General features: G+C 40.0%; 1 protein-coding gene across 1 annotated transcript; it reads left to right on the top strand.

Moving 5' to 3' along the window:
* The first annotated feature begins 12,520 nt into the window (after positions 1 to 12,520).
* LOC108125280 (uncharacterized) lies at positions 12,521 to 13,467 on the top strand. The gene is given in 2 exon segments (XM_017241409.3): positions 12,521 to 12,928; positions 12,931 to 13,467. Coding segments are annotated over 2 exon segments (876 nt in total). The 5' UTR covers positions 12,521 to 12,574; the 3' UTR covers positions 13,453 to 13,467.
* Positions 13,468 to 13,947: the final 480 nt, after the last annotated feature.

The raw sequence follows: 13,947 nt of genomic DNA, 5'->3' as shown, positions 1-13,947 counted from the left end.
ACACGCTGTAATGAGCTCGAGATCTCCCCTTAAACAAATGGCAAACAATAAACGGTGCCCAGGTCTGGAGGCTGGGGACCTGTAATGAAATCCGAAAGGACATCTCGCATCTGGCCGTTAGGTTGTTTTCCTTATTCTGGTTCACAAACAATTAGCATAACTAAAACGCTCAATTAAGCGCCTAAAATGCGGCTGCCCAGTGCGACCAAGATGGCCCTCCGATCTGATGTCCTTTTTGCACTCTCGGCCTTTGTCTTTAGCCCGCTGTCCCCCCAGACTAATGCAATTTTCACCTGGCGGCCGCTGCTTTCCTTTATTACCCATTTCTCTGTTGGTCCTGTGGCATTTTTTTTTACTTTTTCTTTCCTTGGATTGTGAATTTTCTTCGTTTTCGTCCATTGTCTGTCACCGCGTAATGTTTATTTTTAATTATATTTTTTTCGCCCATTGCTGTTGTTGGTTTCTTTATTTCATTTGGTTTTTTCCTTTCGGGGCTGTCTTTTTGTTCATGTGCTCTTTGGTTTTTGCCGCCATCGGTGGGTGTAATAAACGTTAATGGCGGTTGACCACAAAGAGAAATGGTCGCACTTCGTTCGGACCGCATTCGCTTGGTGCTGTGACATTCCTCTGCTTTGGATGGCATTACATTTAATTGCCCCATTTTTAATTGGGGATTTGTTATCAGCTGTTTAGTGGCCTAATTAATTTCCATTTCTTATCACTGAATCAACAGAAATTAAATCATAATTCGTCCGAATACGAAAATCGTTTGTCATTTCGAGCGCAACTCCGTCCAAAAGTTCTTCACAAAAGCGGCTAAAAGCATTTAACATGAAACCAAATAAGAAGTACACGATTGCGAAAGCCAGAGAACTTTCTATTCTATTCCGGATAGTTCTTTTTCTTTGTTGGCTGCAGCTGGCAAAAGTTTTCGCTGGGGGAAAAAAAAAAATTTAATAAAGCCAGAGTCTTAGAGGGAAAGTAAAGCCGCTTTTAAAAATGTTGCAGGCGCAACTTGGCTTTAGCTTTTCACTTAGCCAACAACACGAACACTTTTAAGAAGCTGTAGCTACATATTCATAACGCTGAATTTCCCTGATGTTTTCGTCTGTGTCACTTCCCGGCTCTTAGTCCTGCAGCCGTTGTCCTGGAGATAGAAAATTTATTCAAAAGTCTGCTGAGTTTTGTCAAGTCTGGCATAAGAGAAACGCCACTTGAAGGACTTGCCCTGCCCTCAGGATAATAACTTTAACTTGAAAAGTAGCCGAGAAAGCAGCTTTCCCTCGTTAGTTTGTCGCATTACCAGCAAACATATATTAAGGGGCTTATTTAGGCTAAGGGAAAATGTGATATATTTATAAATAGACATTATTTTTAGAAGATATCACTCATACGACGTGTTGCCAACTTTAATTTTTCATGAAACATAATTTTTCTCTTGTAAAATATTACTTACCCAAATTGTCCCTATTTACTACTAAATCGACCTTAACTATTTTGAAATCCTACTATAAGTAGGATATTTCTATATTTAGAAAACATCACTCATACGACGTGTTGCCCACTTAAATTTTTCTTGGAACTTAATAATTCTTCTCTTGTAGAATATTACTTCTCCAAATCGTTCCTATTTACTACTAAACTGTCCTGAACTATTTTAAAATCCTACTATAAGTAGCTGAGGAGAAAGAAAATGCGATTAAAGTCACATATGTCGCCACAACTCCCTAACTTTCAACACACCATTCACACCATAAACCATGACCTCGGGGCTCCATTCCACACTCGTGACCGAACAAACAAACTCACGCACAGCCCCAGTTAAAGTCATAAATTTTTATTTATATGATGATGACTTAAGTTCTACGCGCGTTGCTTTGGCACCTCAGCAGCCCCTGCCCCAGCCCCAGGCACCCCTCTCACCTGGCAGTTACAACTTCCTTCGGATGGGCTTTACTTAAGTGCATGATTATGCTTTTAGTGGCACGTTGAGGTTTTGTCAGACAGTTTGCCATGTTGGCTTCACATCGTCCAAGAATACACAAACCGAACTTCAAATTCTTTTTGTTGCAATGCGAAAAGCATAACCAGTCTTGGTCTTCGACTCGAGCATACGTGCGTTAATGGAAAATTCTCTTTGGATTCCGGCACATTTATTTTGTATGTTTCTGGTTTTGGTTCTCCTCTGCTGGTCTTAAGTTTTGAGTTGTATGGTCTGAGTATCTGAAATTCATGAAGGAAGCTCTTAAGCTTCTGGGAGATGTTATTTTTACTTGCTGGCACCCTAATTAGCCGGACCGAACATTTTAAGCTGCTTTATGGTCTCCCAGAAGTTTCGGGTTTGAGTTTCAAAATAAATTAGATCATAAGTCATACAAAGTCTCGACAAGTTCAGTGAGTAAAACTAATGCGTTTTAAAATATTGAATATAAAGCTATTCGGCAACATTGTAACAATATATCGACAACGTTAGCCACATAAAAATCGCTTAACTATCAAACCAAAAGTTATGTTCAAAAAATATTCCTTTTTTGCGAGCTTACTGATAAAATCATAAAAAATATGAAGCCATTCAATGGCGGACTTTTTAGTGCGTGCTTGGAGGCTCACTAGCCACATAAACAGGCGTAGCACCCAGAAAGTATGCAATCATCCTTGATGGGCATATGTTGAGGACCAAAAAGGAATAGCTAATAAAACCAAAAATAAACTACAATGGAATTCCAGTGCAAACATCAGACATCCCTCCTCCGAATTATGGCCACAAAAAATAATCAAGAGCTTCGCAAGGAGCCCATTGTATCATTCTGTCAGACAACAAACTAACGAATTGTCATATAAATTTTAATAAGCGCCGCCAAAGACTACATAAATGTGCAAACATAATTATTGGCGGGAATGCAAGTCAAACAAGAATTTTATGGCCGACCAACCAGCTGGAAACCCCGGGAGTACGAGTGTGTAAATTATGGTGTCGAGCCCGAGGAATTAAAACATTTCTGGAAAAAGAACTGTCAGACAGACCAGACACCAGACACTGTCTGCCATTCTCAGGCACTTCCTATGAGTCAGCTGGGAGCTTGCCAAGTAACAACAAAAAAGAAACATCACCATAAATTTAAGTCAAACAAAGCGTTTTGGTAGTTTTTGCCCTTATATATATGTATATTTTTCTACGTCTTTGAGTTGGGCTAAAAGCAAGTTTGTCTCTTTGCCAACTGTCATGGTAGATGCTACTTTTACCACCGCTACTTTTACCACCAAAATTTTGAGTTCTATGAGACGTAAACACTCAATATACTATTTTACTTTCAAAGTTTTTGACAACGTAGTACACTTCTTTAAAAAATATTAGTTATTTTTAATAAGGTCTAAAGAATTTTAATTAATAAAAGCCTTTCGATTATAGTATGATGTATTGGTATGAACTATTTTAAATATATATTCTTGAATACTTAAAGGTTACCACGACCACCACCACAATTATGTTAGAAACCTTCAGGGGATGAAAAACATTTACCCTGTCGCCTGAAAGAATCCTGCTGAAGAACAACAAAACTAGAGACAAATCACAGCGTCCATGCGTTGGCATGCGTTTCCCAGCTGCGGTTAGAGTTTTTGGAGCTCGGATGCCTCGGAATACCATAGTGGAGCCTGTGGGCTGGCAGGGAGTGTCGTCGTCTATGGTGAAATGATGCGACAAAGTAAGTAGCAAATGAGGTTTCTGGGGTTGGTCCACGGCGGCGGCTGTTCCTTCTACTTCAGTTGACTGTGTTTGCTGCAACATAAATCAAAATCAAAGCCAAAACAGAAAAACAGCACGCCTGAGGCTAGCCAAGGATTCGCATACATATTTCCCCATTTTCGGATTCACATTCAGCCGGGGGTACGGAGTGTGCACCGGAAAGGAAAATGCAGTTGTGTAGCCTAACAGTTAGATATGTTGAGATAAACAAATATTTTTCACTTTTTCCCTTAGACAGAAACAGCGAGACAAGTCGACTAGTTGATGTTGCGTGCAAAGTGGATGATAAGTGAACTGTGTTGCTGTTTTCAGCCAAATACATTTAGGTCGAAGATGTATTATGAACTTGAGGGAGAAAAAACCAAAGTTGCAGAAATTTAATATTCTTCTTTTAATAGCTGAAGTTTAAATGAAGGCGAAGAACTATTAGTACCAAAAAAGTTCTTTAACTAAAGTCAATTAAAGTCTTTTAAAGCTGGTATCTAATTTGTCAGTTTGTATTATATTTTTATTCAGATTAAAGGCAATGAGATCCCTTATAAGTTTTCTTTTTTCAAATCCGATGAAAAATAAGTAAAATATTGGCTAAAATTGTCAATAAAATTTCACGTTTTGGATACTCTAACAAGTCTTTTAAGCTCCATATACTTCTGATTTTTCTCAGAAGATTTTTTTTCTGATTTATAAATGTTATAACTTTTCGATCGTAGAATTTTAAGTACTATTTTTTACTAAGATTCGAATGTTGGCTTATTTGGTCTCAACATGGCGGTAAGGACTCAATTTCATGGAATTTTATTTTAGAAAATTACAGTAGAATACTTTATTACCCTCATTAATGGTCATAATATAATCACCCGATAATTACCAGAAATTATGAGAAACATACCTCAATTAACTTTAACTGTTAAATAGCAAAATTTCGCTAATTGCTTTCCTATAAAGTAAAATGAAACTGTCGAAACCGTGAGGGAATTTTAAAATAAGTTTGAAAACTAATTGTAATGCAAACATAAAATGCGAAAAATGTAAATAGCACACGTGAAATTCGTTGCGGATTCATTTGGCAATCGATGCGCAGAAACTTAATAACGAGTTTAATGAACAAAAAACAAATATGCAGACAAATACAAAAATAAATTCTGGCAAGTACCACGCACGTATTAGCCGATAAGCACGCGCCTGACTACCAACCGATCCTGTATCCTGCGTCTCATATATCCCCTCATTACGATGCTGATTGTTAATGAAGTGCACACTCGAAATCATTTCCCCCATCCCAGGGACGCAAATTGAACGAAAGAGAAACAAATTCAGTTTGGGGGAAAGAAAAAAATTTTGGGTGACAATTTTCGCTTCTTTCAACAGAATGTTCAAGTAAATAAAATTACATTACATTACGAAAACAGGAGAGTGTAAAAAGCAAATGCTTGCATTTAAAATTTCGCACCTGTTTGGGCGGTGAATAAATATTTTATTAGGCGCACCGTTACACTGAAATGAAATTTCCGCCATTGGTGGCACGTCCCGTCACACAGACACACTCCCCCACACTCACAGATACAAAACGTCCTGTCTCACAGATACTCACGCACCTATCCACACACACGTGCCGCTCCCGTGAAGAGAAAATGAAACCGAATATTGCGATGATTTCGAATCTAACGGCTGCCTTCTGTTTGCGCTCCCAAATATGCAATGGCATTGACTGCGCCCCGCGAAATGCCTCGTCCTCTAATGAATGGACAGAGTTGTGCCACAAAAGCCCCGAGTGGAGCCAAGCATACCCCTTTGAATGGCTCCAATATGAGGTACACATCCATAGCCGTGGGGCATATTGACTTTTGACTGGGATCAATCGAATTCACAGGACTAGCTTTTGATAAAGAAGGGTATTGTATTGTTCGATAAAGCTGTGCAATTAAATGATAGCTATTGTCGCAATAAATATAATTGTTATGTAGTGTTCAAGTGAAGTATATTTACATATATTATGCGCAAATATATGCTAATAAAATCAGGGTATGCCTTAGTCGAAACTTAAAGCAGTATACAAGTCTCTCCATTTTCATTTTTTTTGTGGGTTTTGAACTTGTTTTCAATTCCATTTCACATGAGTCTAAAAAACGCTGACCATCGGCATCGCATTTTTAGCTTTGTCTACACTCCCTTTTAGGCCTCTCACTCGATTTGTGAATTTCGCCTTTTATTAGAGAGCTTGAGAGATAAAATTGAAGATTCTACTGTAACTGTTTTCTAAGTTAGTGTTAAATTTCACAGATTGTTTTAGAATCCTTGCCAAACTTTAACTTAAAAAGTATTTGTATACATTTTTTCCCCACTTTTTCCCTTTTTTCCACAACTACACAAATATCCTACATCTGGTTGTGACCGTTGCTCGTCTTCCTCAAAGCCAGTTAGATTTCAATAATTTTTTATTAAACGCCAGCTTCCCCCTGGGCGACCAGTGACAGAATGTTTATTATGCAAATCGAATCGACGGGAGCCAAAGGGGCAATATTGAAGCACAGAAAAGAAACAGAAAGGAAGGTGCAGCGCACCCAGAACGATGTGGGCAAGTGGGTAAAATAACCAAAAGCATTAATTAATATTCAAGTGGTCTCCTCCTCCACATCCACATCGGCCCTTGCCTCGGTACTGCCACCCACACTGAGCTGTTATTTAATTCCTGGGGAAAAACGAGAGGAGATTGCCCGAGGGGAACTTATCAGTGTCAACGCTGTGCCAATAAAAACTATACTTGGATGCAAATATTCCACAATCAAACAAATAGCAGCATGCGGTGGGGACGAGGGTGATGGGAACCACAACACAAACAGGGATGTGCAAACAAAAGCTGAAGAGAGGATCCCGCAGGACGGGGCGCTGTGTGAATCCTGCAGAAATAATGCTAGAAGCTGCTCTAAGGAAAGCTGGAGAAATGGGAAAGGATAACGGCGAACGGAGAATGAAGACAGGAGAAAAGAAAGGAAAAGTCTGAGCGTGCTAAGTGCTGCCGCACGTTTTCCGTTTTCCCTGACGCAACAGGACATCGCAGGAGTGGTTCTAGCTGCTGTAGGTTTCCTTTGCCGCTTTCGGCTTTGATTTGCTAAAGAAAAGGCTGAAACACCATGCGGCAGGCACCACAATAGCAAGAAAAATTTGCATAGCTTACTGCAATTCGTTGCTTTTTTTCTCAAATACTCGACTAAAGCAGCAACAACCACTCCGATTCCCTGGGTGCCTGTCTTTGCACTTCTTTTTATTTCACTTTTTTTACTTTGGTAGTAGCCTAAGATGAAAAAAAGCACGCGAACAAGTTGCCAACTTTCATACGCCATGTGGGACGCACTTTTTCTGTTGTTCTTAAAAGTAAAAAAAACCTAAGTGGCTGGAAAAGTTGTTTTTAAACTGATAGAATTTTTGAATCCCTTAGCTGACCTTTATTGTTATCCTCCAGTAGCCAGTTAACTTTTATTTTACTAAGAAAAACTTTCAATTTTTTATTGCATAAGAGGGACGTTACAGACCCGAAGACAGTTCAAGAATCCCAATTTCCATTTTCAAGAATTGAATTAGAAAATGTGGAACAAAAATATTTTCTGTTCCATTATAAATTAAAATATTTATTATTCGTGTTCGTATTTATTTAATGTAATTTATTTATTTATCTGCATCTCAAAATATAATACTTTAAATTTCACTGCCAAGTTTATTTTTACATAAAAAACAATGAATCTTCTTTATTGGCCCTGCTCTTTTCAACCTCATGCATCTGCGTTTGGCGTTTAAACGCTTTCGTGCGAGAAGGAAGCTCAGAAAGCTACTAAAATAGAAACTCTTGGCAGCTCGAGCAACACAAAACCAACCATTTACGCATTTTGTGCAATCTTACGCATTTCGAAATACCTGATGGATTACCTGAAGGAGTGCAGCTCCTGGTGGTGGTGGAGGAGGTGGATGGTGGCAGATGAGCCGTAATACGAGGCAAGCTTGATAAACTATAAGCCGCAAATTTGCATGAAGCCGCCGTCTTCGACTACAAATTGCCATTAAATACAGAAACAAGGGGCGACTGGGAGCTCAGGCGAATGGGCGTGGCCGTTAACGAATACCCCACCGTACTTTGTACATCTTTGCACCACCTGGCCCCACCTGGCTACTGCTGCCCCACGTGGAAGCTCCAACAATAACTGACACCAGTTGCTGGCTCTGCTTTCCACTTTCCACTTTGTTGCAACAATTTGCGCGACCCGAGGCGCCGGCAGCGGATGTGGCGGTGAAATGATGATGCTACACGTAGCAAACATTTGAGGATGAATTTCCATTTATTTTATTTAAGTTATATAAAAATTAATATTTTCAAAAAACAATAAATTTACTAAAGCAATTACAATTTTATATTCTTAGGCCTTTTTTATTAAAACCATCGTACTTAAATATTTCTTATTCATAAATATTTTTAAGAAACAAATAAATAAAGCAAACCCTCCGGAACCTCTTTGATAAAATTTTCTCCCTGTGGACCTTGCTGTTTCTGCTGCTTCATTGCATTTAATTCATTTTTATTGCAAAAGCTTACAGACAGATAGAGGAAAAGGATATACATGTAGGTGTGGTGCCAGGGGCGTAGTGGGAGAAAGGCCACTTGGGGTGCTCTTTAAATTATATTGGGCAAAATTTTATGCAGTTGGAGATGCTAAGCAAGGCGATCCAAAGGATGCAGCCGCCACGTCCCTCTAGCTCCGCATGCCATACAAAAGTTTTTACAAAGTAGCTGCGGCAGCTGTTGCAAGTTTGAACAGCATCTAGAAGCAGCAGAGGAGGGCGAGGAACAGGCAGAAGATAGGTTCTTGGAGGACTGGAGGCGACGGGCAGTCAGGAAAGGACAGGGCGAGCAGACAGGCATTTTGATGAAGCTGCTTTATATATTGGGTGCTGGCTTTTGTTGGGCTGCTTGGCTCCTCCAAGGAGCTGCCGGAGCAGCACGAGCAGCAGGAGAAGCAGCATAATTTAAATAGCATGTAAATTAGACGGAAGTCTAAAATGAGTGCATAATGTCTGCTAAAAGTGTCCTAAGTGATTGTAATTTAGGTAAAAGTTGCAGCGAAAGCGCGGATATGAAGAAGGGGCTACTGCTTTAGAAGATAACTTTGGAGGGCTTAGACTGGATGAACTCTGAGAAATGTTGCATACAGATTAGAGGTTTTTACCCTCGAAATTGTGTTGTTAGATTACTTAATTAAATATTGTAAGGTACATAAGGTAGTATTTTATTTATGGCTTGAAGGTGACTGCCCCTGCTTTCTTCTGATTGCTTCATTATAGAAATGCAAGTAAAAATATGACACAACAAATATCAAGGTCCTTGCTTAAAGCCTCTCATTTTCGTCCTTTAAGAACTATTATGATTCGTTCTCTTTACGTTTTTTTCCGAACACAAAATTAAGGAGAAAACCCAAAATGAAATCGGAAACAGTAGAGGGAAAAAAACAGAAACATCGTAGCCCAGGTAAGACTCGGCTCAAAGTCTTCAAGGATTTGCTCTGGTCTTAACACCTTTCACTTCCGCATTTGGTTTTGGCCGCTTTTCATTTGGCCTATAAGGGCCCAAGAGGAATGCTCGAGAGCAAGCTTCAGTTTTCGATTTCTGCTTTAGGCCGTATGCTTAAAGTGTTACAGAATTTTTTTCTTCTGACGCAGCTTAAAGTAGTTTTTGCATCAAAAATGTAATCCCCTACTATTTGGGGCATTTGCCAAAACTTCGATATATGCATTACTACAATTTTGAAGCCTCACAATGAAGCAGATACCAAAACTTAGATATGTGCATTATTTAATTTTTAATTAGAGTAACGTCGGCTGCATTTACAATACACCTGATTATAAGGGCTCGCCAACTTAATTAGGTGGAGGCAACCGCTTGCCACTGCTCCATAGCCTTTCTATAATAACTATCTAAACTAGTTCTACCTTTGGCAAAGTGCAGTGCAAACAGACTTTTGGATCAACTTTGTTAACTTTGCCACTAAAATGCTTAACCCCATTCCAGGCCCCCCTTCATCAAAAACAAACCCACTCGAGCTCCACCGTAATCTATCAATAATATTATTATGCGTAGGTAGTTAGGATCTCTTCAGCTTGTTGCCACTCGGAAGTTTCAGCCCCCTCCCAGGGGGTCTGGGGCAGAGGCAGGGGGCTGGGATGCACTCAACGCGCCTGGGTAATTCCTTGGGTAAATTTATAATTACTGGCAGCGACTTGAACTAGTTGCACCGGGAGTTGGAGCACCATTTTCCCCCGGGTAAATGAGTGTCCACTGGGGCCGAAGGAGTTGCGGCTGCAAAAGTTATATCAAGTTGTTGTCTGGCGGGTGACCAAAGCTCTCGGCAATCTAATTTCCATTTGCCCGGATTCACCCGCTACCACCGAACAAGTGCTCCTACTTTGTTGGCTTTTTCATTAGTTTTTCATTCCATGGCAGCCACACCTGAAGCTGGCTAAAAAGTTCATTCTAAGCGAAATTAAGTGCCATTTTTATTCGATTTTGTTTCAACCAGTTTTTGGGTAGCAGTATGCAGAAGTGCACTCGGTAGTTACATTGAGTTTTAAAGAGTTCTCTTCACCAAGTTCTTCTGGTTGGAAGTTTCTCCTTTTATTGATTTTAATGAAAATGCAATTAAAAATTTAGCAGAGCTCCGAGCGTAAGTGCATTAACATAAACTGAAAAATGATTTAAACAATCATGTAGATATGTATATTCATGTGTCCTGCGAGTGAGTGATTTGCATTAAGTCTTCCCTCTTTTCCGGCCATTTGTTTTCATTTTTGTTGTTTGCAGTTCAATTTTTAATGTTCAATTAATTGCATTAAATTATGTGCGAAATTATACACTTAAAATGCAATAAGTTTCCGGCGTCGCAAAGTCTAGCCGTATGAAATTTTTATGAAAATGAATGTTGATTTTTATTATTTTGAAGTGAATAATGCACGTCAGTAATTGAGAATAATAAAAAGGATAACGAGGTAGAATAATGCGTCAAAATGTAATATACATTTTATTTTTCATTATCCTCATACCTGGCATATTTTTTAAAGTTTCCTAATGATAATTTTTGTATTTTTATTAAATTTTCAGTAGCTCTTTATGCTTTCCATCCCTCTAATTAACCTTCATCTTACGACCGCTTTATCTTTTATTTCCTGGCCAGCACATCAAAAAGCAATTAATTTTTATATTTGGGCTTTGTGTTGGTTGCTTTATTTGTTATTTTTTTTTTTTGCGGTGAGCTAACAACAATTTGCCAATAGCATCCGGGACAGAACATACGCATACAGAAGCAATTAGTCAGAAAATTTAACACAGTTCATTGGGCAAATTTGAACATGGCCGAACCTAATGACATAATTTCGCCATCGACTGGATTAGATAATGCCCGGAATACACTGGCATGTTGGTTCGTCGGCCCCGGTCCATCGCGTCAATTAATTGTTATAGGTCCTGCTCAGGACACACTACAATCTGTTATAAGCCCAGGAGCTAAAGATTAATGATTGGAAGTCCCTAATGAAGTTATTCCCGGGGATGTGGAGATTTCATCCCGTGTGCCCGATGAAGTGACGATGAAGATAATGACAAGTGAATGAAGTGAGGGGACTCTGCTCTTGGCTGGAGTGTGTATATCTGCCCCTGGTGAATGTGAATCTCTTTTTATTTATGAGCTCTTAAATTGCTGCTCTTTTGCATATTTACCTTGCTATTTTATTACGTGACGGAAATGAACCGAAATATAAAATAAAATAAAAACAGAATCTGATCTCTGGTTCCGAGGCGGCAAGCGTCCACATAAACAGCGCGAAAACATTGTCACAGCATGAAGTCGAATGTTTTTTACATGCAAAAATATTTCATTTCCTTCAGCATCAAAATGTTAAATAATAAAAAGAAAGCAACAACAGGCGGACAGAATAAGCGACAAAGTAAATTTCATACAGAAGGTTGAGGATTTCATACAGAGGGTGCGAGGGGCTCTGGCAAATAAAAAACTGCAATAAAAATCTGTTTAACATGAAGTGCGGCGAACGCACAAAAGTCTGCCGCAGCGACAATTGCAAAGAAGAAAATAGGGAGATCCTGGGAAATCATCTTGTTCTGTCTTGGGTTGCCTTTGCCATACACTTTACAACTTATGAGTACTAATAAAATTCACTCGGCACACTCACTCGTCGACAATTCGCACAAAAAAGGCGAGCAGAATTGCGCGAGTCCTTCAAGGTGTGCGCTTTGATAAAGGCAACCCTCCGGCTAGTCCTTTCTGGTTAAGGACTTGCTCAAGCACAGATCCGAATGGACAGCATAAAAGGCAAGGATTTCATTTTGAATTTAACAATATATTGTATCATTTGTTCTGGGGCAGGGGTGGGATTGGCCAAGAGTGGTTACGTTCGGTGCCTTTTGCAATTTCTGTGATAATTTCGCAGAAGAATGGGTGGGGGAGTGCCTTGAGAAAAGAATAAAAATCTCTGACAAAATCTCTGATGCAAAGTTTATTGGGTTTTATTCGGTATGCATTGGAGATTTTCTCTGTTGGTGACAAAAATATTTTCTACATTTGTGGCAATTCCCAGATAATAAAGACTGGTATTTTCTAAGAACCATTCAAAATAGAGAATTTTACGCTTGGTTTATAATCTTTGAGAAGATTATTATATTTCTAGGTCTATTTGGAGACAGCGACATGCTGGTTTACTTTTAGAACTTTAAAACAAAGTGTTACATGTCAAAATAACATATTTCATTACTAAGTATAACTCAAGCTGTCAAAAGCCATGTCAGCAAAGATATCTGTCTGGATCCCTCTCCTCCTGCTGGTTGTTTTTTATCCAAACACCAGCTTGGCCATTTGGTTTCCCTGGTACTTCCACCGATATGGATTACAGCCGCACTCCATGCGCCACGGAACACAAGGGGCTACTTGTCCACCGGGATACGAGCCAAAGTCTAATCCGGTTCGTCAAATCGACGCCCCGTCTGGCAGTCGAGCAAAATCGGGAGTAACGAATGCCCCTCCAAGACTTTGCGATGATAACCCGATATTGATGCAACTAGCCAGACTGTATGTGGTGAGTCCGGAGAGGATTGTTCTACTATTGTCGCAGACGTCGCTCACGGATTCTTGGCTCACGCCGAAATACACGATGTGCTGGAAAACATAAAGAATTCGATGCGCCTATGCGTCCTGGCGCCAGACAACATATACGGAAATCTGGCCAACGGATTGAGTTACTTCCGAAAGGAAGTCTGCGATGGCGGGGAGGGTAGCAACCGGAAGCGTTCCACCGGACTACAGCAGGCGCACACCTGCTTCAAGGAACTGCGCACTGACATGATCGAGTGTGAGGCTCCGGCGGACTGGTACGAGCGCCGAAACAAGACCAAGGTGTGCCAGATCTTCAACGATGTCCTCGACTGCTACTACACTAGGGCGGCCCTGCTCTGCGGCATCGATTCCGCCAAGGAGCTGAGGTCCTTTGCCGGTGACTGCATGAGCAGATCCATGATCCATAAGTGCGATGTGTCAAGTCGACTTCCCAGAGTGGATAATGCTATGCCATCGCCTAATGGAAATGACAAAAGCTTAAAGCCTTTTTGGGATGCCAGGATTTTTATTTTTGCATGCTATGCAATTTATTTTTTTGATTATTGAATATATATTTGTATTATCAAAGAAATGTATTCTACATATCCGTTTACTTGACTCGAAAAGGTCCTCTTACCACTATTCTGATGGACGTAGGAATATTAACGTAATCAAATAACATGCATACATAAATCCGAAGGTGCTACCAGGCAACCATCATTTATCTTCTAGTGGGCCCGAAATGCCAACCTAAGTGTTTGGCTATTTTCAACTAAATTTCAATAAATACCCAAGGGACTTAAGCTGTCGACAAAATAAGCCAATTTACTAACATAAACGTGCTGCGTATGAGTGTGTGTGTGACTGAGTGTGGGTGTATATGTGTGGGACAGGACGCGCCAGTGTGTGTGTGAGAGGTTACCGCAAATACACAAACACAGTCCTCAGGAAGCGCCGGCCGCCAAACCGATGTCGACATCGCCTCTTGCTTAGAGCCAAACTCATCAATTATGTTGACGCGGCTGGAAAATGGCTGCGAGGGCTTTCGGCCTGGTTTTGTTG

This window comes from Drosophila bipectinata, chromosome 2L (genome assembly GCF_030179905.1).
Source record: "Drosophila bipectinata strain 14024-0381.07 chromosome 2L, DbipHiC1v2, whole genome shotgun sequence".
In the NCBI taxonomy this organism is placed as follows: Eukaryota; Metazoa; Arthropoda; class Insecta; order Diptera; family Drosophilidae; genus Drosophila; species Drosophila bipectinata.
This window is presented reverse-complemented; position numbering and strand designations above follow the sequence as displayed.